A 23,465-nucleotide genomic window follows, 5' to 3' on the forward strand; every position below is an offset into this window, starting at 1 on the left:
TCTCTCTTCCCCAAACAAAAAAAATTATTAATCAATACCACAACTTTGTTATCCCTCTAGAGCCTACCTTTTCTTTACGTATGATATCCATCAGTCTCCCAGGAGTAGCACATAATATATTACAGCCTTGTACTATTTGTCGAATGGAATGCCCCAACTGGGTTCCCCCATATATAGCAACAGCTCTTACACAAGTCCTATTAACAATAAAAGTAAATGTCGCTTTCTAGTTACTTGAAAATTAGCCATTTGTTTCTAACAAGATGTAAAATGAAATCCATAAAGGAAAAGCTAATACATTCAACATAATTTTTAAAATATTAAATTCTTCCAAGAAGCTGAAAAGCTGTGAGAAAAAAATATTTGCAACCTGTCTGATAAAGGGCTCTTCAAAAACAATGATAAACATGACCAACACTCACACAATAAGCCAAAAACATGAACAAATGGTTCATAGAAAATACAAGGTTTTTAAACACTTTAAGTTCAACATTACTTTTAAAAGCAAAATAAATGAAGACTAACGACATTTTCCCTCAAGTATGATAATACCACGTTATCCAGGGCATAGGGAAACTGGCACTCAGGAGGATAAACTGATACAACACCTTTCACAATTTTAGTCTCTATTAAAATTTTAAAACATATCTTTTTCCCAATAAATTCACATCTAGGAATTTTCCCTTCAGATGTGTCCCCACACATGGGTAAAGATGACTGTAAAATAATATTCACTACTAACATTATTTTTAGTATCAAAAGATTAAAACCTATCTAATTGTCTAACAATAAAAGACTTAAAATTATAGCCCACCCATACAAAGGAATACTGTGCATTCATAAAAAGGAGTACAGTTCTAGAGTAAGCATTAGCTCCAACATACACCACTTTTAAAAAACAGGGTGACAACAAGCTTAGTATGCCACCATTTGTTGAGAGAATTAAAGTGCATACATGTGCACCAGCTATTTCTACAATAATTCACATAAACTGTTAATAGTGTGTAAACTCTGAAGAGGAGAATTAAAGACAAACATTGATACTTTTCAGTTTTTTGCCACAAAAATGTTCCAACAAATATCCATGTACTAATATTCATTTTGTGCATAATTATCTGAATTTATCATACATATGCTTTCGCTTTTTAAAAAAGAAAACTGTTATCTTTTACTTGATTTAAAAGCCTGAAGTTGGGACTTCCCTGGTAGCACAGTGGTTAAGAACCTGCCTACCAATGCAGAGGACATGGGTTTGAGGCCTGGTCCAGGAAGATCCCACAGGCCACAGAGCAACTAAGCCCATGCAGCACAACTACTGAGCCTGTGCTCTAGAGCCCACACACCACAACTACTGGAGCCTGCGCGCCTGGAGCCCGTGCTCTGCAAAAAGAGAAGCCACCACGATAAGAAGCCCGCACACCACAACAAAGAGTAGCCCCCGCTCGCCACAACTAGAGAAAGCCCGCGCACAGCAATGAAGACCCAACACAGCCAAAAATAAAATAAATAAGTAAAACTTTTTAAAAATTTACTGGAAAAGCTTTTAAAAAAAAAGTAAAAATAAAAGACTGATGAGCAACAGACTACATGGGGATCAGCAAGAAATAAACACTGGTATAAGCAATGTACACCTACTTTTTCCAAAAGATCTGTCAAGCTTGACATTAAAGGGATTTTAATAATTTTAATTTTTTCTACTCTCATTTTAAATAAACTGATTTATACAAAATAAAAAGTTAAGCTTCTATACAGAGAAAACTAAAAAATTGTAAAGAAAAACACTAATATCCCAATAGATAAACTGGTAGATAACAAATACATAATTCAGAAAAGAAAATGTATAAAGCGTTCAACCTCTCAATAACCAAATAAATGAAAAAAAAAATGAAGATACCTATGGTGGTTTTAAAATATGTACACAAATTCTTCAATACTCCTTCCTTTAAATATAGATCCTAACTCCGCTCCTCCATAGGTGTGTACAAGGCTGGCTTCATAGGTGTACAACCTGTGCAGTTATACAGGGTCTCAAGCTTAGAAGAGCCCTGTGCTTGGTTTAATGCTCTATATTTGCTGCTTAAAATTCATAATTTTTAAACAAAGGACCCTGCATTTTCATTTTGCACTAGTTCTAGCAAAATACATAGCCCATCCTGAGTTTGGGCTAGACTTACTGACTTGCTTAGTAACTAACAGAATATGGCCAAAGTGACTGCAACTGTTTTATAAAAGTCATAGCAACCTCCTCCTTGCTCTTTCTCATTGACCACTCAATCTAAGGGAAGCCAGTTGTCATTTCCTAAGGACAATCAAGCATCCTTACACAGAGATCCAGTCAAACCTTCAGATGACTGCAATCCTAGCTGACATCTTGTCTGCAACCTCATAAGTGATCCCAAGTCAGAAACACCTAGCTAAACTGTTCCGCAATTCCTAACCCTCAGAAACTGTAAGATAATATTTATTGGTTTTTTTGTTTTGTTTTGTTTGTTTGTTTTTACGGTACGCAGGCCTCTCACTGTTGTGGCCTCTCCCGTTGCGGAGCACAGGCTCAGCAGCCATGGCTCAGCAGGCTCAGCAGCCATGGCTCACGGGCTCAGCCGCTCCGCGGCATGTGGGATCTTCCCAGACCAGGGCACGAACCCGTGTCCCCTGCATCGGCGGACTCTCAACCACTGCGCCACCAGGGAAACCCGATAATATTTATTGTTTTGAGCAACTAGGTTTTAAGGTAAGCAGCAACAAATAACTAATACCAAATACTGGCAAAGTGTGTAGTGAAAGTGGCATTCTCATATACTGTTGGTAGAAGGCAAGCTTTAAAATAAGTCCATATTCTTTAACATTAAATTTATAAAAATACTTAAAACATAAAAGTAGAAAAAATTTATATAGCAAGCTGTTCATTACAGCAAGAATTATTTTTATTTATAGTAGCTCCAAATTAGAAACAACCTAAATCCCCCAAAATAGAGAAATAAAATACATACACATGGGCAATCTTAAAGTCATTAAAAATTAGGTCTGGTTGTTAAATAAGCAGTTATCCATTTTATTAAGTTACGTGTAAAAGAACAGAAAATTATTAGGAACACCCTAAGTTCATTTTTTAAACATACATTTAAAAACTACCAGAAGACACATCAATATGTTCACTATTGTCTTATCTATTTCTATTATCATCTAATTTTTAATAAGAATGTTTCTTTTTAAAATAAAGAGATTCCATAAACAAGATTATGAAAAAGTAAATTTCAATCAATTACATGAGTGCATTCTTATTCATGCACTGTGTTCTTCCCAAAATAAGTAAGAAAATTCTCTAAAGAAAAACTTGTGAGTGGCATTCTAGATGTACTTACCCAAAAGAAAATTTTCTGGCTTCCAAATAGATCTGACTGATCAATTCTCGGGTTGGTGCGACAATAATACACTCTGGTTCCTGCAGCTCTTTAAAACGACTGGCAGTTACTCCATCACGCATCATATGAGCCAAAATTGGCAAGAGAAAAGCTGCCTAGAAGTTAAATTCCATAATTTACAAATGTGTAGTGCATCATCCTTCTCCCTATGGCAACCTATTCCTCATGTCTTCATATCCTTTAGCTTCTTCTTTCATCTTTTTGGTAAATTTAAGATGAGAAAGGAAAACTATTTTTATTTCCATGAGTTTTTAACATTTAGGTCTTCATGCTCATATTATACAATATAAAATGTCTGATAATGTTAATCTACCCTATGAAAATATCTTTTGTTCTTTTTTTAAAAAGCACAGCCACAGATTCTAAATAAACTTATTTTTAGAGGTTAATGCAGCATGCAGCATTCATTCTAAATGACTCCCTTTGGGGTAGAAATAAAATTATCAGAATGCATGACATAAGTGGTCCACGAGCAGAGCAAAACTTGGGAAATCATTCATTTGGATTACTAAACATATCACCCTTATTAAAGTTACATGTGGCAAGAAATTTTGTGCTATAGTTTTCTCACTAAAAAATAAGACACTAAAATCTACCTCCAAAACCACATGTAAGTCACACAACAGCTGCTGTATTATACAACTCACTTATTTTCCCTTCAACTCTACTATGGAGGCTTTTTAAGACTAATACAGTATGAACCAAGAGTCTATCATCCTGGAAATGACAGTCTTTAATACTCATCTCATGGAACCCTATTTAATAGACAAACCCCACAGTTTAGTCCTAAGACCAACCTGGTCCCATCAGTTCTTTTAGAATTAGCATAACCGGAGGTCACTTCATACTAAGGATCAGGTACAATACCTACAGCTATTTCTCATTCTCTTGACTCCAAAACTGTATCAGCTGTATTACATAAATTATTTTTTACCTTTCTCTGTGGCTTATAAACTTTGGTGCTTTGACCCTCAATCATTTTGTTTTAGATATTATGTTGCACAGAAAAAGCTGACCACACTTAGAGATTAAAAATCTATGAACTACTCTGGAAATAGTTCAAAATTCTTTCTTCAGAAGCACACAAACCTCAATAAAACCAGAAATCAGAAGCAAACACACATGAATATTTATGACAGTTCACTGAAATCTTCTACTTGGGAAGAACCAAAGTTCAAAAAGTAGCAGTTTGAATATGGGACAGAATACATGCAGGAAAGTGACTTACAGTCTTTCCAGACCCTGTCTGAGCACAAGCCATCAAATCTCTTCCTCCTAGTATAATAGGAATACTGTATTTTTGCACAGGAGTAAGCTTAGTATAACCAGCTTTAGCAATGTTGCTATTCAGTGTCTGACAAAGATTAGCTTCTTCAAAAGTCTAAAAAAAAGCAGGTGGCAGTGATTAAATTCCATATATCATATACAGGTCATTCCATAAACATATTCTATTTGAATTAGTTTCAAGTTGTTAATTCCACTTTATATACTATGTTAACTTTACAAATATGCCCCCACTCAAAAGTAGTATCCAGAACCTGTATGTTATTACTTGATAGAATTAAGGAATATTCCGTATAGACAGTGGTTCTAGAAACTCTTTTCTGTCCCCTTAAAACCTGTGAGATACAAATAACTCTAATCAGTAAAAATGGTTCATTACCAACAAGGGACTCTGGGCTCCCCCACTCTTTAGAAAACCACTCCCCTAAGACACACTTTCTCACACACTTAGGAAGCAGAAATCTTGATCTCTAGGAAAAGTATCCTTTTTAGTGAATTTAAATAAAGTTCTCATCCTGGTTTGGGGAGGTGGGGAGGAAATATAGTACCCTCCCTTTCAACATAGCAATTAATTCTAATGTAGATGGTAGTCATGGTTCTAAATTTCCAACCTAAGACATTAGAGAATAAGACAAAATTTTTGTATTCTTTAATACCAACTTAAAGAAATGCACTAAGTTTTTAAAAACCGAAGTTTGCTACACAGTCATTATAGAAACAATTATTACACTGACCAGAATTGCTGGTGGTACATCATGTCCAGATACTTCTACAAGAATAGCATCATATTTGTCAAAGTTTATGCCTGTCTGATAATGTGCAAAGATGGAGTTCTCATCCTCAGGTGGAGGAGGTGGTATGTAGGTCACTTTTGGTCCTTAGAATTTAAAAAGAAAATTTACATTACAAGGACTAGAATAAAAATAAGAGGGAAAACATACAAAAACTGACAAACTCAAATTTTAAATACTGTAGTAATTCCCAATGTTTACCATTGAAGTTTTCACTTCAAATTTTAAAAAATTAGCTCTGTTTTTAAATATTCTGTATTTGTATTAAAATGCAACATACATTCATGTGGATCACACAAAAATTAATATACCTTGAGTGTCACCACTTTCTCCTCCTTTAGCTTCTGACTTCCAAGAATCTTAAAAGGAATCAAATTGAAAAACAGATAAATGTTTTTAAAAATCGAAGGGTAAAAGAATGCTCACTATAAAAATCAAATACCTTATCTAAAGTAAAACTTACTCTTTCCAGAGCCTGTAATTATTTCTTCATTTAAACCTTTGTAACCACCTATTAAAGAAATCCACAAGATACAGTCAAGATACAAGACTATGCACATTTTTCTTTTCATTGCTTATCTTCAAAAAGTTCTGAAAATGCATAAAGTCCCTTCGTACAAATAATACTTGAGACAACTAAGATAAATAGAACCCTGAACATTTTGTTTCCTTAGCATTCAACATGCTGATTTTATGCAGATTACACTGTTATAACATATTAGTATTCTTTCGTTTAAACTGTTATGTCTCTTTCCTAATCCCTATATTCCTCAGCAAAGGAATATATTTTCTAAAAGGAACTAAAAATCCATCTTTGTTGGGATGTCCCCACTACAACCCATAGGTTCTATGATTTGCTAGGACTCAGAATATAGTCATAACCATGGCTGTGACTTATTACATAGAAAGGATAGGGAGCAAAATCAGCAAAGGAAAAAGGTGTACGGGGAAAAGTCCAGAGAAAACCAGGCAACCAAGCTTTCAAGAGTCTCTCCCACTGGTATCACACAGGACAAGTTGTGACAACATGTTGGAAATGCTGTCTACCAGAGAAGCCCATTAGAGGTTCAATATCCAGGGTTCTTATGAGGTGCTAATAATGCAGGAACCTTCTGCCTGGCATGTACCAAACTTCCAGACTCCCAGAAGAAAAGCAGGTATTCGGCATAAACCACACAGTTGTACAAACTGTTTAGGCACAGTGAGCCACTCACACCAGTTAAGAGTGGTGAGAACCCTAAATCCAAGTTCTCAGAAGCCAGGTAAGGTCCAACCTTATAAGCAGGACTTTCAAAGAACAGCAGTCAGGTCTGCCGTGTTGACTCTTTTCTATACACTATCTTTCTGATCTTTAGACAAGGAGTCATCTATTGTGCCACTTTCAGGTACTACCACAAAAAAAGAACAAGGACTGCATTAGATTTGAAAGGCTAACTAGATATAGCATCTTTACATGTGAGCTAATTTTCTTGTCCTGTACGTCCATAGGTCTTGAAATCCTTTTTCAAACAACATCTGAGCATTTGTAGAAGATACGGTTTAGCCATTAGTAATCTTTTTCTATAGTGGAGAATCCAAGAATCCAAAGGAAGGAAGTGGGGACTAATAATGATCACTAAGAATTTTTCAGAGGCATCAAACAAGCTTTATGGTTTTACTAGTCTGGAAAACATTTCAACTTTTATGTGACATTTAAATATTTTTAACTCTGAAAAATTTTTTCATAGTATAAAATCATCTATACTGAACTTTCTTTATCCCCTATGCCAAGCCAAATAACTATCTCATAAGAAAAAACATTATTTTAATAAGAATTTATACATATAGATTACATCTCAATCTTTAACATCTGCATGGTATCTCCCATTTTATGGTTATATCATTTATTAAACAGACTGATGAGTTTTTAGGTGATTTTCAGTTTTTACTTATTATAAATGAAGCTGCAGTGAACACACTTTTACATGTATTGAGCAAATACACCTACAGTATGTAATTCCTATAACAGAACTGTTGGATTAAAGAGTAGTAGTAAACAACTCCCCAAAACTGGCTGTGCAAATGCATACTCCACAAAGTGTATAAAAGCAGCAACAGTTACCTTTAACTTCAAAAATTAAGCTTCGATTACAGTAAGTTTAACCACTTACAGGTAAACCAGATAAGAACTCACCTCGTCCACTTCCACTACCACTTCTGCTTTGATAAGTGTCACCCTTACCTGTAAGGCATTGTTTTACAGAAGATTTAGAGAAATCACAGCTCCTCCTCAAGCACATAAACCATATAGCTATTTCTTTTCAAATACTGAGTAATTACTCAGGATTCTAGTCCCTTAATCCACCCATCTCTTAATTCTATACTTAAACCTTTTTCTCATTTGAACGTGTTGTTTAAAGACTTCATTTTTTTTAGGGCAGTTTTAGGTTCACAGAAAAATTAAGCAGAAAGTACAGAGATGTCCCATATACCTCCTATCCCCACACCTGCATGGCCTCCCCCCATTATCAACATCCTCCACCAAAGAGGTAATTTGTTACAATTGATGAACCTACACTGACACATCATAATCACCCAAAGTCCATCATTTACATTACAGTTCACTCCTGGTATTATACATTCTTTATGTTTGGACAAATGTATAATGGCATGTCTCCACCATTACAGTATCATACAAAGTAACTTCACTGCCCTAAAAATCCTCAGTGCTCTGCCTATTCATCCCTTCCCCCAACCTCTAGCAACCACCTATTTTTTTCACCCTTCTTCTTATAGTTTTGCCTTTTCCTGAATTTCATATAGCTGGAATCATACAGTATGTAGCCTTTTCAGATTGGCTTCTTTCACTCAGGAATACATATTTAAGGTTCCTCTATGTCTTTTCATACCTTAATAGCTCATTTCTTTTTAGTACCACAGTTTATTTATCCACATTTCAACATTTTTTGTCAATAATTATGTTCCTTTTTTTCACTTTCTCCTCAAATCCCCTAGCTCAGAATCCTTTCTTTGAAATCAAAGCAAACTTCATTTTCCTTCCTCTAATTAAAAGTATAATTTATAACTCAAATTAACTGGTAGATAAGAAAGAAGAAATAATTCACAGAGCACAAACTTTGTAAGGGAGGCAAAACTGTCCATGTATTTTTGCCTACAAATCTAAAAAGCAGAGAAAATCATGAGCCAATCTAGTACACTTAAACATATATATTAGGTTTATTAATCCTAGAGCTAAAAGCAAATGTGAATGATTCATATTCAGTAATAAATTCTATTTCTCACCTACACCAGTTAATGCTAATCTTCTAGAGCCAAAAATGCCACCAGTGTGCTGGGTCCCCTCATCTTGTTCATATTTGCTATCTAGATTTACAGATAATAAATTTAGATTATGTTACTTTTAAGAAGCTTTTAAATCATGCAGCAAAGAAAAAAAATCAACTTATGGTGCCATAATTTAAAAAGATGCAGAATAATTTAAATTTAACAGGAATCACAGTATTTTTCTAAGAAGCACACAAAAGGATTTCTCCACAAATTATTTCCTTCAATTACAAATTACTTCCTTAAAATTTTTATTTTATTAAAATTATTTTATAAAAGTAGTTAGGGTCAATACTACACCAAAATATGATATAAGCAAAAGTTAAATTACCTCTGAAAAATAGCACGGTTACTGCCCCCAGAAATTTCACATTACATAATCTCACTGCTTATTCTCCAGAAAAGCACCCCTTGCACCCACAGTTCCCAAATCAAACTTTATCAGTCCTGAAGAGCAACCCTCCAGATCCCTTCACTTTTTTTAAAGTGACAATTCACTAATCCACTATACATCTATTAAATCATTATTACAATTTATGTTTTTAGCTTCCACTATTCTGTCCTCCTCGGTTAAGTGACAAATGCATTCCAACAGTGACTTCCGAAAACAATACCTTAGCACCAAGGAATGATGACTGGTAGAATTTAGGTAGAAAGCCACATTGGTATAAAAGAAGTATAATGGGACGCAGAGCCACAGAGAAGGCCACCTATTTGTAAGGTCAGCCATCTTTATCAAAGCTCTAAAATGCTTCACAGTATGTAATATTAAAGAAATGAGTCACACATACTGGTAAAAAGATTCATATATTCCCACTTAACCTGTAAGGAATTACATGTGTCTAAAAAATAATATTTTATACAATATAAGTGATTATGTACCAACCACTATGCTTAACTATTCTCATATAATCATCATAACAACCTTATATGATAAGTATTATTTTTTATCATTTCTTTCGTAATAAATGAACACACTATTTGCAATCCACCACTAACTTGGACTTCCTAGAACAAATCCTCCACAGCAACCTCGGAAAATACCTCTTCCACCTCTTCTGGATGACCCTGAAGCTTCTGAATCATTTCCATCTTGACAGCCTATAATATTAAAACATACACACAAAAACAACACAAAACAACAAGAAAGAAATACCGGGGACATGGTGGCCAAGTTAATTCAAGTCTTGCATAATTCAATGACTTTAATATTTTAAGCCATTAACAGATAGTTACTAAAAAGAAACGCTGTATGTGACCTATAAAAGTTCAACTTCATTAGTATAAATAGATATACTACAGTATTTTAAAAACCTGCTACTTGCTTTGGGAATAAAAACTAAAAATGACTAAAAGGAAAAAATGACAGTTGTAAAACACTCAAAGTTGCCACAACTGCACCATTAACGGTATTTCCACAATCCATGGAAAGAAAAAGTACTTACCATAAGTTTAGTGAGGTTACTGAACCTTCAATATACAAAAGTTAATTGTATTTCTATACACCAGCAAACAAAATGAAAACTATTAAATGGTATGTATCACTGATATCAATGAAAATGGCAAAGTAAGGGACTCCAAATGCTGCTACTCCAAAGAAGAAAAAAAATTGAAAAAACTGTCAGAATTAACATTTTCCCAACTGAAAATTCAACAAGGACTTGCATCAACCCAAGGAACACTTTTTTTTTAAAAAAAGGCTGATTCTTGGTAAGAGCAGTGATTTTGACCACAAGGCTATGAGACTAGATATCAATTACAGGAAAAGATGTGTAAAAAATACAAACACATGGAGGCTAAACAATACACTACTTAATAACGAAGTGATCACAGAAGAAATCAAAAAATACCTAGAAACAAATGACAATGGAGACATGACGACCCAAAACCTATGGGAGGCAGCAAAAACAGTTCTAAGAGGGAAGTTTATAGAATACAATCCTACCTTAAGAAACAGGAAGCATCTCGAATAAATAACCTAACCTTGCACCTAAAGCAATTAGAGAAAGAAGAACAAAAAAACCCCCCAAAGTTAGCAGAAGGAAAGAAATCATAAAGATCAGATCAGAAATAAATGAATAAGAAATGAAGGAAACGAGAGCAAAGATCAATAAAACTAAAAGCTGGTTCTTTGAGAAGATAAACAAAATTGATAAAACATTATCCAGACTCATCAAGAAAAAAAGGGTGAAGACTCAAATCAATAGAATTACAAATGAAAAAGAAGAAGTAACAACCGACACTGCAGAAATACAAAGGATCATGAGAGATTACTAAAAGCAACTTTATGCCAATAAAATGGACAACCTGGAAGAAATGGACAAATTCTTGGAAATGCACAATCTACTGAGACTGAACCAGGAAGTAATAGAAAATATGAACAGACCAATCACAAGCACTGAAATTAAAACTGTGATTAAAAATCTTCCAGCAGGGCTCCCCTGGTGGTGCAGTGGGTGAAAGTCCGCCTGCCGACGCAGGGGACATGGGTTCGTGCCCTGGTCTGGGAAGATCCCACATGACGCGGAGCGGCTGGTACTGTGAGCCATGGCCGCTGGGCCTGTGCGTCTGGAACCTGTGCTCCGCAACAGGAGAGGCCACAACAGTGAAAGGCCCGTGTACTGCAAAAATAAAAAAAAAAAATCTTCCAGCAAACAAAAGCCCAAGACCACATGGCTTCACAGGTGAATTCTATCAAACATTTAGAGAAGAGCTAACACCTATCCTTCTCAAACTTTCCAAAATATAGCAGAGGGAGGAATACTCCCAAACTCATTCTACAAGGCCACCATCACCCTGATACCAAAACCAGACAAAGATGTCACAAAGAAAGAAAACTACAGGCCAATATCACTGATGAACATAGATGCAAAAGTCCTCAAAAAAATACTAGCAAACAGAATCCAACAGCACATTAAAAGGATCATACACCATGATCAAGTGGGGTTTATTCCAGGAATGCAAGGATTCTTCAATATACTCAAATCAATCAACGTGATACACCATATTAACAAATTGAAGGAAAAAAACCATGGGATCCTCTCAATAGATGCAGAGAAGGCTTTTGACAAAATTCAACACCCATCTGTGATAAAAACCCTGAAGAAAGTAGGCATGGAGGGAACTTTCCTCAACATAATAAAGGCCATATATGAGAAACCCACAGCCAACATCATTCTCAGTGGTGAAAAACTGAAACCATTTCCACTAAGATCAGGAACAAGAAAAGGTTGCCCACTCTCACAACTCTTATTCAACATAGTTTTGGAAGTTTTAGTCACAGCCATCAGAGAAGAAAAAGAAATAAAAGGAATACAAATCAGAAAAGAAGAAGTAAAGCTGTCACTGTTTGCAGATGACATGATACTACACATAGAGAATCCTAAAGATGCTACCAGACAACTACAAGAGCTAATCAATGAATCTGGTAAAGTAGCAGGATACAAAATTAATGCACAGAAATCTCTGGCATTCCTATACACTAATGATGAAAAATCTGAAAGAGAAATTAAGAAAACACTCCCATTTACCATTGCAACAAAAAGAATAAAATATCTAGGAAAAAACCTACCTAAGGAGACCAAAGACCTGTATGCAGAAAATTTTAAGACACAGATGAAAGGAATTAAAGATGATACAAATAGATGGAGAGAGATACCATGTTCTTGGATGGGAAGAATCAACATTGTGAAAATGACTCTACTACCCAAAGCAATCTACAGATTCAATGCAATCCCTATCCAACTACCACTGGCATTTTTCACAGAACTAGAACAAAAAATTTCACAATTTGTATGGAAACACAAAAGACCCCGAAGAGCCAAAGCAATCCTGAAAATGAAAAATGGAGCTGGAGGAATCAGGCTCCCTGATTTCAGACTATACTACAAAGCTACAGTAATCAAGACAGTACAATACTGGCACAAAAACAGAAATATAGATCAATGGAACAGGATAGAAAGCCCAGAGATAAACCCACGTACATATGGTCACCTTATCTTTGATAAAGGAGGCAAGAAAATACAGTGGAGAAAAGACAGCCTCTTCAGCAAGTGGTGCTGGGAAAACTGGACAGCTACATGTAAAAGAATGAAATTAGAACACTTTAACACCATACACAAAAACAAACTCAAAATGGGTTAAAGACCTAAATGTAAGGCCAGGCACTATCAAACTCTTAGAGGAAAACATAGGCAGAACACTCTATGACATAAATCACAGCAAGATCCTTTTTGACCCACCTCCTAGAGAAATGGAAATAAAAACAAAAATAAACAAATGGGACCTAATGAAACTTGAAAGCTTTTGCACAGCAAAGGAAACCATAAACAAGACCAAAAGGCAACCCTCAGAATGTGAGAAAATATTTGCAAATGAAGCAACTGACAAGGCATTAATCTTCAAGATTTACAAGCAGCTCATGCAGCTCAATAACAAGAAAACAAACCCAATCCAAAAATGGGCAGAAGACCTAAATAGACATTTCTCCAAAGAAGATATACAGATTGCTAACAAACACATGAAAGAATGCTCAACATCATTAATCATTAGAGAAATGCAAATCAAAACTACAATGAGATATCATCTCACACCGGTCAGAATGGCCATCATCAAAAAATCTACAAACAATGAATGCTGGAGAGGGTGTGGAGAAAAGGGAACCCTCTTGCACTGTTGGTGGGAATGTAAATTGATACAGCCACTATGGAGAACAGTATGGAGGCTCCTTAAAAAACTAAAAATAGAACTACCATACAACCCAGCAATCCCACTACTGGGCATATACCCTGAGAAAACCGTAATTCAAAAAGAGTCATGTACCAAAATGTTCATTGCAGCTCTATTTACAATAGCCAGGACATGGAAGCAACCTAAGTGTCCATCATTGGATGAATGGATAAAGAAGATGTGGCACAGGGCTTCCCTGATGGCACAGTGGTTGAGAGTCCACCTGCCGATACAGGGGACACGGGTTCGTGCCCCGGTCCGGGAAGATCCCACATGCCGCGGAGCAGCTGGGCCCATGAGCCATGGCTGCTGAGCCTGCGGGTCCGGAGCCTGTGCTCCGCAACGGGAGAGGCCACAACAGTGAGAGGCCTGCGTACCGCCAAAAAAAAAAAAAAAAAAACAAAAAAAAACAAAAAATAAGATGTGGCACACATGTACAATGGAATATTACTCAGCCATAAAAAGAAACAAAATTGAGATATTTGTAGTGACGTGGATGGACCTAGAGTCTGTCATACAGAGTGAAGTAAGTCAGAAAGAGAAAAACAAATACCATATGCTAACACATATATATGGAATCTAAGAAAAAAAAAAGGTCATGAAGAAACTAGGGGTAAGACAGGAAGAAAGACACAGACCTACTAGAGAATGGACTTGAGGATATGGGAAGGGGAAGCTGTGACAAAGTGAGAGAGTGGCATGGACATATATACACTACCAAATGTAAAATAGATAGTTAGTGGGAAGCAGCCGTATGGCACAGGGAGATCAGCTCGGTGCTTTGTGACCACCTAGAGGGGTGCGACAGGGAGGGTGGGAGGGAGGGAGATCTAAGAGGGAAGAGATATGGGAACATATGTATATGTATAACTGATTTACTTTGTATAAAGCAGAAACTAACACACCACTTTAAAGCAATTATACTCCAATAAAGATGTCAAAAAAAAAAAAAAAGGCTGATTCTTGGTAAGAGCAGTGATTTTGTGGCATATTTTAACTTACCACAGTCCCATTCCCTGACAATTCCACTTCTAGACATATACCCCAAAAATGCAAAAACAGCGACTCAAACAGATAACTGTATATTAATGTTCACAGAAGCATTATTTAAAACAGCCAAAAGTAGTAAGAAACCCAAGTGTACATCAACAGATGAATGGATTTTAAAAAGTACAGGAGAGGCCACAACAGTGAGAGGTCCGCGTACCACAAAAAAAAAAAAAAAAAAAGTACACATACAATGGAATAGTAGTATTCAGCCATAAAAAGGAATGTAGTTTTCAGTTTCGTATCTCTGTCTTAAGTACAAATTGTTCCAAAACATGGTCCTTACCGCCTCTCTTGGAAAACCCTCTGTTCCGTGTTTGATTATCTTCACGGTCATTGTTAGACTCTTGAATAAAAATTTAACATGTGAATAGCATCTAAATAATTACTTTAGTATTTACATTAATGTAGCATCTAAGGAATAGCACTGTCACAAGAGAAATTAGTAAGAAAAAATAAAAATCTTTATAAGTTAAAATATGAACATTTTAATTTTTAAAATAATTGTAACCACAGAAATACAAAGACATTACTCAGTCAATTCCCTATACAAATCACCTAATATATCTAAATATTAAATGTTAAGCGTGTAATTTGTCAAATTCTGAGCACAGCCAAAAAATAATTTCGTAAATATCAGTTTAACTAGAAACAGTTTGAGAAATATCTAACCATTAAGTAGTGGGGACCTCAGAAATGCATGACTATTCTTCTTATAATGTCATTATTTCTGTAACTTGCCTTTCTTAATAAATCTGAGATGTCAGTGTTTTTTTAATATATGCAAACTTTCTCCCATTCATCTTAATGGAGAAATTGGGGGATATCCTGGTTTTCTGTTTTTAGTGACATTATCAAGTAACGTTACCAGGGTTTCTAAATAGTGGTATGAGGATCACTACACTGAAGGCTGCCTAAAAATTATTAGTAAGTTGGAAAGAGCCCACCCCCAGAGATGTTTATTTTGAACGTGCAGAGTGACAGCAAGGAATGATTTTTCTAAATTAAAAAATTATAACTTTTAGTAATAACTTTAAGCTTTCTAGAAGATTCCAAAAAAGCCATGTTTGGGAAATACTGAGATGGTTTCAAGGGATCTTTGTACATATCACTAACGTTTAGCGCCTGAGAACTTTAGGTCCCAGTGATGACACAAATGGCTGAACAGATGAGAAGCTATCAGTTAAGTTTCTGCGCAAAAGTACTAATCTACTCAATTAATATTGTTTTGTAATAAACAATGGCCCAGAGCTCTTGTTGCAGGCTCCTATTTGAGCTGACATCAACAACTGACAAATATTCCTGAAGAGCCATCTAACATCAAGACAACTTTCTTAGAAGCAAGATATAATATGACAAGCGTGCTGAACAGTAAAGAAAGAATTTTGGAAAGATTCTTGGAATAATAATTCTGGAATAATGATGATGTTAGCTAATATTTATTGCCTTACAGAAGAAAAAAAAAAAGCCTATGAATTAATCTGGGGCCTGACAAGGAGAAAAAGGTCTCATATAATCTTTGGCCAACTGTTCTGAAACAAGCCCAAAGCTATTTTTACCACACTGGGAATTAAAATAGGCTGATGACATTAGCAGTTGGGTGAAGGGTACAATTACATTAGAAGAAGGGTGGAGGAAACCCTCTGTACTATTTTCGAAACTTCTTTTGAGTCAAATGATTTCAAAATTAAAAAAATAATTTCTGTAGCTTAAAAAATAAAGCCAAGCGCAAACAAAAATGAGACGATGATCCCAAGATCAGTTATAATCTATTAATTATATAAAAATAATAGTAATAACAACAAATAGAACTTAGTATCTATCTGGCACTGCTCTAAATGAAGTCTGTTTTAACTTTTTAAGTCCTCACAAAAACCTTACAAGGTGGGTATTATCCTCAAATTATAAACAGAGAAAAAGAAATACAGAATTTTTTAAGATAATACAACTGACAGGAGGAGCATCTGGGTCTCAAATCCAAGGTGTCTGAGCTCCTTATCGCTATACTATACCAGCTAGGGGACATGAGATTGCAGAGAAAATAACCACAAAACACTCTATACATCTGTGTGCAGAGAAAAAGCTTCTATAATGATAGCAAAACCTGCTCCTGGGCTTGCCAACAACTGTGAGAGTGAAAGAAATTTTTAGGAATATACAGTTTTTTAGTTTAGGCGAACTAAAACTGAGAATAGAAGTAAATAAGGAAAGGAAGGGTGGCGGGGAGGGACAAGAGGGAAGAGATATGGGAACATATGTATATGTATAACTGATTCACTTTGTTATAAAGCAGAAACTAACACACCATTGTAAAGCAATTATACTCCAATAAAGATGTTAAAAAAAAAGAAGTAAATAGATCAAAGGAAGAAAGTAGACCATTTTGGAGGACAGAAGTTCTCTCAAGTGCTGTGAGAAATTGGAATTTGTGCTCAAAAGCACTCTGGCTCATCACTAAAGAGTCAACTGGGGAGGAAGGAATGTCTTTGGTGAGTAGAAATGATCTTGAATACTAATTAAAAGTTGGAAAACTAGGACAAGGAGAAATGGAAAAGGATAAAAATGGTGATGTTTTTCTTCTCTCAAATATTAGTTTGTTACACATGTTTTCATTAAAACAGGATAGGAGAAAAAGCAGACAAAAGCAGGGAGAATGAGACTGACAGTAGTTTGGAGAAGCAGTCTTAACTGATATATTAAAACCCCACCATGTTCCAAAAGGGTTTTAAGGTGATCAGGTCTAGGTTTGGTTTTGATTTTGAGAATCACAGTTAAGATCAAGTTTCAAATATTTAATGAAGATAGATGACATTTACTGGTTACCATGTATGTGTCTGGGACTAAGCTTTGTGCTTTTACACACATTCTCATTTAGTGTGCCTAACAAGCTATAAAATGAATGGTCTCCATTCTACAGAAGAGGAAATTGCGGCTCTGAGAAATTAAGCAACTTGCTCTATGTTATTCAACTAGCAGATAGCAGAGCAGGGACATGAAACAAAGTCTGGAACTCCAAAGTGTATTATGTTATAAAGATTCCATAGATCAGTGGTTACCAAACAAAAGAGGCATCAGAGTCACCAGGGATGCTTTTTAAATACAGGTTCCAGGGCCTCACCCAAATCTACTCAACCAGGCTCTCCTGGAAAAGTAATGTTAATATTGTAGTCTACCTTATGGTAACATTACTCTATTCTCATCATTCTCTGTATTCCTCCAAACCAGAGTGTCAGTACCTTTGACAGAAACGTCTTTGATTTCAGCAGTGATCCACAGTCTCATGAATCTGAATAAAGACCTACATGTCTCCAACTACATTTATATATGAAACTGGAATTCTGATTCATTTTTTTTTTCAGGCTAAAACCATTTTATTTTCCCACCAGTGATGTGATATAATTTTTATAGTACTCACCAGCATTTGATGTTGTCACTATACTTTAATTTTAGTTATTCTCTGATATCTCATAATGGTCTTAATTTGCATTTCCCCAATGGCTAATGATGTTGAGCATCTTTTCATGTGCTTCTTTGCCATGTGTATATTCTCTTCCATGAAATATCTGTTCCTGTCTTCTGCCTATTTTCTAGTTGGATTTTTTTTAAGTTGTTTGGAGAGTTCTTTGTATAGTATAGATACAAATCATTTGTCTCATATGGGATTTTCAAATATGTTTTCCCACTGTGTAATTTTAGTTTTCATCCACTTAAAAGGATCTTCTATGAAGCATTTTTAACTCATTTTGATGAGATTCAATTTATCAGTTTTTGCTTTTATTGATCATACCTGCAGTGTCAAGTCTAAGAATTATTCAGCTAGTTCTAGATGCCAAAGATTTTCTATTTTTCTAAAAATGTCCTGCTTTTACATTTAAGATTATGATCCACTTTGACTTAATTTTTATGTAAGGTGTGGAGGTTTAGGTTAAGGTTCATTTTTTGTTTGTTTGTTTTTATTGAGGGATGTCCAACTGTTTCAGTACCATTTTTTGAGAAGTCTATTCTTCCTTGATACCTTTTGCACTGCTATCAAAAACAAGTTAAATGCATTTATGTCAGTCTATTTCTGGGTTCTCTATTCCATTCCATTGATCTATGTATCTACCCTCCATCATTACTGCAAAATCTTGAAATTGGGTAGATTAATTCCTCCTGTTTTAATCTTCCTTCACAAATTGTTTTAGCTATTCTTTTTTTTTTTTTACATCTTTATTGAAATTCTGATTCTTGACTTGCTCTTTCTACTATCCTCTTTTTCTTAAGGAAGCACAGCATTCAAAAGTTGCACTTTATAGATTAATTAAGGCAGGTGACAACAGGCCAAATTAGGATGGCTGAACTCTTGGTTAAGGCTCTGGCTATAGCTGCTTTACAAAACGGGTTTAAATAAAATAGAACTGGAACAGACTAAGATAATTAATCTTAGTTTCTCTTTAGCATGTACTCTGGACACTAAATTCTTAAAGTCACTACAAAAAACAATGAACTTACCTCTCCAGAAACCAGAGCTATCACCTTCTTCAAACTTGTTATTTGAAAAACCTACAAAAAATATAAAATTAAACTTGCACATTTCTGAAAACAACAATTACCTATACCTTTGTAGAAGAAAGAAAGAAAGAAAGAAAAAGAGAAAGAGAAACATAGAAACAAAGAAACACTCTCTTTACAGGGACTTCTAGTTTTGATGCCCCTTTAAAACAGTATAAACCACATAAACTGTATATATAAATAGTGAATGAGAATTCATACACATTGTATGACAACTTCTTCCTGTGTCAGTTTATAAAATACCAGCCAATCTTATATTACCTCAAATGTCATATATTCCTCTATATGTACATGGCTGTGTGTGTGTATATATATCACTATAACCACTATGTACTTTCTATTCAAAATATAAAAACTTTTTAAACTTTATAAATTAACTTGTAATCTCTTCATCTGCTGGAGGACAATACAACTAAATTATAATCCAATATTCAATAATTTTCCCCTTCTCAATAACAAGGAAATTCTGCCAACTTCTTTTTGTTTATAAAATTTTAAAGAAACAATCTTTCATCAAGCTCTGCTTTCAAATTTCTCATTTAATAAAAACTTGTATCTCCAGATTTATGCATCTCTGGAGCATATAGATATATCTCTAAAATTCATTTTAAAAGCATCCATCAAAATATTTTATAAAATTTTAAAAATTTGAGCCTTAATAAAATGATCTTTACTGCAGAGATACTCAGGGAATAATGTAAGTTAAAACTAATGTCAGGGCTTCCCTGGTGGCGCAGTGGTTGAGAGTCCGCCTGCCGATGCAGGGGACACGGGTTCGTGCCCCGGTCCAGGAAGATCCCACATGCTGCGGAACGGCTGGGCCCGTGAGCCATGGCCGCTGAGCCTGCGCGTCCGGAGCCTATGCTCCGCAGCGGGAGGGGCCACAACAGTGAGAGGCCCACATATCGCAAAAAAAAACTAATGTCAATATGCAATGCCTATCAATTAGTATCTAACCTAAATAATAAAATACATTAAATTATGGCTTTGGTACTACAGAGACCAATTAGTTACTGTTTGACAGATGTTAAATTTATATGCAGGGACTTCCCTGGTGGCACAGTAGTTAAGAATCCGTCTGCCAAGGCAGGGAACACGGGTTCGAGCCCTGGTCAGGGAAGATCCCACATGCCGCGGAGCAACTAAGCCTGTGTGCCACAACTACTGAACCGGTGCTCTAGAGCCCGCGAGCCACAACTACTGAGCCCGCGTGCCACGACTACTGAAGTCCGCACGCCTAGAGCCCACGCTCCGCAACGAAGAGTAATCCCCGCTCGCTGCAACTAGAGAAAGCCTGCACAGCAGTGAAGACCCAACACAGCCAAAAGTAAATAAATAAAAAATAAATTTAAAAATATATATATATGCAAAATGTCTACATATCAAGTCATTTAACATCTCAGGTTCAACAAACCTATATACCCTCCAGCATTAAACCTCTTGGAAATTTAATACCCAATTAGCATATAAAAAATAAGTACCCTTTGGCCTCAATATATGATTGGATGACACTTTTTCCTTGAACAGATATGTAATTTCAAAATAAAGATAATCCCTACAAAAAGACTATATATCACAAAACTTGAATTTTGAGTTATTTTATTCATTTAAACATTTGCAATCTTTGAAGTTGGTTCAGGAAAGGATTACGTTCTACTGCCCTCTACAATTGCCCCTTCCCCTCCATACACCTCTCCCAGAAAAGTCAAGTGCTGGGTCTCCAAAATGCTTGAGAAAGTCTTCCACCTACACACTACTGGTCTCGATCTTAAACTCTTACCTAAGTTCTACTTTACAGTTTTTATGGGAAAAAAATGTAATTTCAAAGCTTCTACTGGTTCTTTGCTCAAGTAAAGATGGCGACTCAGATTCACCTTTGGAAGTATAAGATAGATCTCTTGCTTGTGGGAGCAGGGAAAGCAAGTCATGAGTATAGTAGAAAAGAACTGGGGTTCACCTGTGGGGTAAATCAATTTGAAGAGATGTTGCAGCAAGGAGCATGGCTATTAAAAAGAAAAAAAAAAAGCGAAATAGAGTAGCAGACACATCCAAAGCAGCAACTGCTGCTCTAAACTATGACTAGGAAAGTGAAAGCACTCCCTTGTGATCTCCATAAAGTCTTGGGAAAGGCACACACTTTCTATGTATATTAAAGGGAAACAGAATTCAAAGACTATAAAACTTGGGGTCACTTAAGTTTTGATTGTAAGATATCATAAGCAGGTTACCTCTGTTTCCAAAACTCCTTCCAACTCTAAAGCCACCCACTGTGGATGTATTCTCTCTTGTATTAGACTCGCCAGGATCTGAAAAAGTTCAGAGAGTGTTAAAACTCTTCAACATACAAAATCAAGTGTGCCATCAATAACTAGGAATTAAATGAATCTGTGGGTTAAGGGAACTCCCAAAGACAGGGAGAGAGTAGTACAGGAACTTATAAAGATAAAATACACCTGCAACTTTTTAAAATCATTAAATTACACCAAAGTAAAAACAAATATACTATTGGTGAAATACAACTGTCTACTAGGTGTTATTTTACTAGTGACCTTTAATCAAGAAATTCAACTCTGATTTTCTATATATTGAAACCTCACCCTGATAGCTATTTACATTATACCCCTATGTGAAAGTCATTGCTACTGAAAATTTTACACTGCTGTCCTGTAATTATTCTGTTACTTATTCATTTTTCTAGTACTTCAGTCGCTCTCAGTCTTTCCACTTTTTAAAATTAAAATTAGGAAGGGACTACATAATAAAGAAAAAAATGCTATGAATACCACTCCCCTTTACCTCCCACCCCTCCACAGTATGTCCTCATATCAGCCTTATTAGCTTTATCCCCCACTACAAGGCTCTGAACACCCAACATTTTAATTCATAAAACAACTTCCCATACTCCACATTGTGAACTTCTAATATCTTCTACCTTCCTACATGCTGTTCCTTCAGCATGACATTCCCTGCTTTCTTATTTTTCCTAGCAAAATTCTTTTCACTCTTCAAAAGCCGGGCTCAAAAGCCACCTCTTCAGTGAAGTCCTCCTTCAGTCCTCCAGCCATAGTCAATCCTTCAGTCACATTCCCACAGCACACTATGTGTATCTCTTTTTTAGCAATATTTCTTTCCATGTGTTTCTCTACCACTAAATTAAGAATTTTGAGGGCAGAGTTGCTATGGCAAGCAGCACAAGTATTTAAAACAAAAACTTAGAACAGACATCCAAAACAGCATAAACTGCCACTTCAAACTATCATTGGGATAACTATCATTATCTTGTGATCCTCATAAACTGTCTTACCTCCATCTGTAATATCCTAGTGCAGAGGAGTTAAGGGATCTGTGAAACTCCTAATGCCAAATGCAAAATTGCATATATGCAACTATCAGTATTTTCATCAGATTCTAAAGAATGTGTGATTCAGGAAGTTAAGGCTTTTTGGGCCATACTTCACAGAAGATAAAAAGCTAATCAATATATATGTTAAGCAATTAAGAGTCAATTTCAAAACCATGTGACTAGATATGCAAGTTCTGAGAATATCACAGAGATTGAAAATAGCGAAAATGTTAAATGGATCATTCGGGAAAGGGGTTATACTCATGGGTCTTCTATGAATTTCCAGGATTATAGGTAGTATTAAAGATAACTTTTTTTTCTTTTTTTCTTTTAATTTTATTGGAGTACAGATGATTTATAATGTATTAGTTTCAGGTGTACAGCAAAGTGATTCAGTTATACATACACATATGTTTATTCTTTTTCAGATTCTTTTCAAAGATAACTTTTTAAAGTATTAACATTTACAAAGAGTTTTGATCAGAAATTTAATGTATTTCAACCTACAACATATGGAATTAACAATTTATAGTAAAGTCTCTCTCAGTGATGGCTTCCTCATTTAAAAAGGCTTTATTCAACAATGTTTAGAAGTCTTCATCAAAAAGTATTATAACCCATTCTAAATTAGGATTTTAAAATATATCTAAATATTAAATAGTTCCCTGAGTATAATATCAAGGTATTTGTATTTCTAATCTTAGTAGTATAGTAGCAAACAAAACCCACACTTCAACCTCTTAGCACAACTACATGCTCCAAATCATCAACGACTCTTACTTAATATGCAGGCTTAAAAACCAAAATGTATATAGGCATATTTAACAAATAAATTATTTCCATTAGTAGCAGAAACATGTCAAAACATAAAAGTTTACATTTATGTTAACTGTATCTAAAAATATTAAATTTTCCAAATGGCAAATGAAATACACGCATCAACCTTTAGTTTCCAATGAATAAAAATATCTAGAA

General features: G+C 35.3%; 1 protein-coding gene across 6 annotated transcripts in view; it reads right to left on the reverse strand.

Moving 5' to 3' along the window:
* The window catches only part of DDX4 (DEAD-box helicase 4), a 70,372-nt gene that overhangs the window by 19,880 nt on the left and 27,027 nt on the right, over positions 1 to 23,465 (reverse strand). For 3 of the 6 annotated variants that reach the window (XM_032626543.1, XM_032626542.1, XM_032626544.1), the window contains 12 exons: positions 21,376 to 21,453; positions 19,088 to 19,138; positions 14,883 to 14,942; positions 9,821 to 9,922; positions 8,780 to 8,860; positions 7,671 to 7,718; positions 5,961 to 6,008; positions 5,809 to 5,856; positions 5,441 to 5,583; positions 4,651 to 4,803; positions 3,363 to 3,517; positions 68 to 197 (listed from right to left, as the gene is read on the reverse strand). In XM_032626543.1, the coding sequence (XP_032482434.1) occupies positions 68 to 197; positions 3,363 to 3,517; positions 4,651 to 4,803; positions 5,441 to 5,583; positions 5,809 to 5,856; positions 5,961 to 6,008; positions 7,671 to 7,718; positions 8,780 to 8,860; positions 9,821 to 9,922; positions 14,883 to 14,942; positions 19,088 to 19,138; positions 21,376 to 21,453 (1,097 nt within the window). The remainder of the gene's footprint in view (positions 1 to 67; positions 198 to 3,362; positions 3,518 to 4,650; positions 4,804 to 5,440; positions 5,584 to 5,808; positions 5,857 to 5,960; positions 6,009 to 7,670; positions 7,719 to 8,779; positions 8,861 to 9,820; positions 9,923 to 14,882; positions 14,943 to 19,087; positions 19,139 to 21,375; positions 21,454 to 23,465) is intronic. The other 3 variants (XM_032626547.1, XM_032626546.1, XM_032626545.1) reach the window with 3 other exon arrangements.

The sequence above is a fragment of the Phocoena sinus genome, chromosome 3, assembly GCF_008692025.1.
Source record: "Phocoena sinus isolate mPhoSin1 chromosome 3, mPhoSin1.pri, whole genome shotgun sequence".
Classification (NCBI taxonomy): Eukaryota; Metazoa; Chordata; class Mammalia; order Artiodactyla; family Phocoenidae; genus Phocoena; species Phocoena sinus.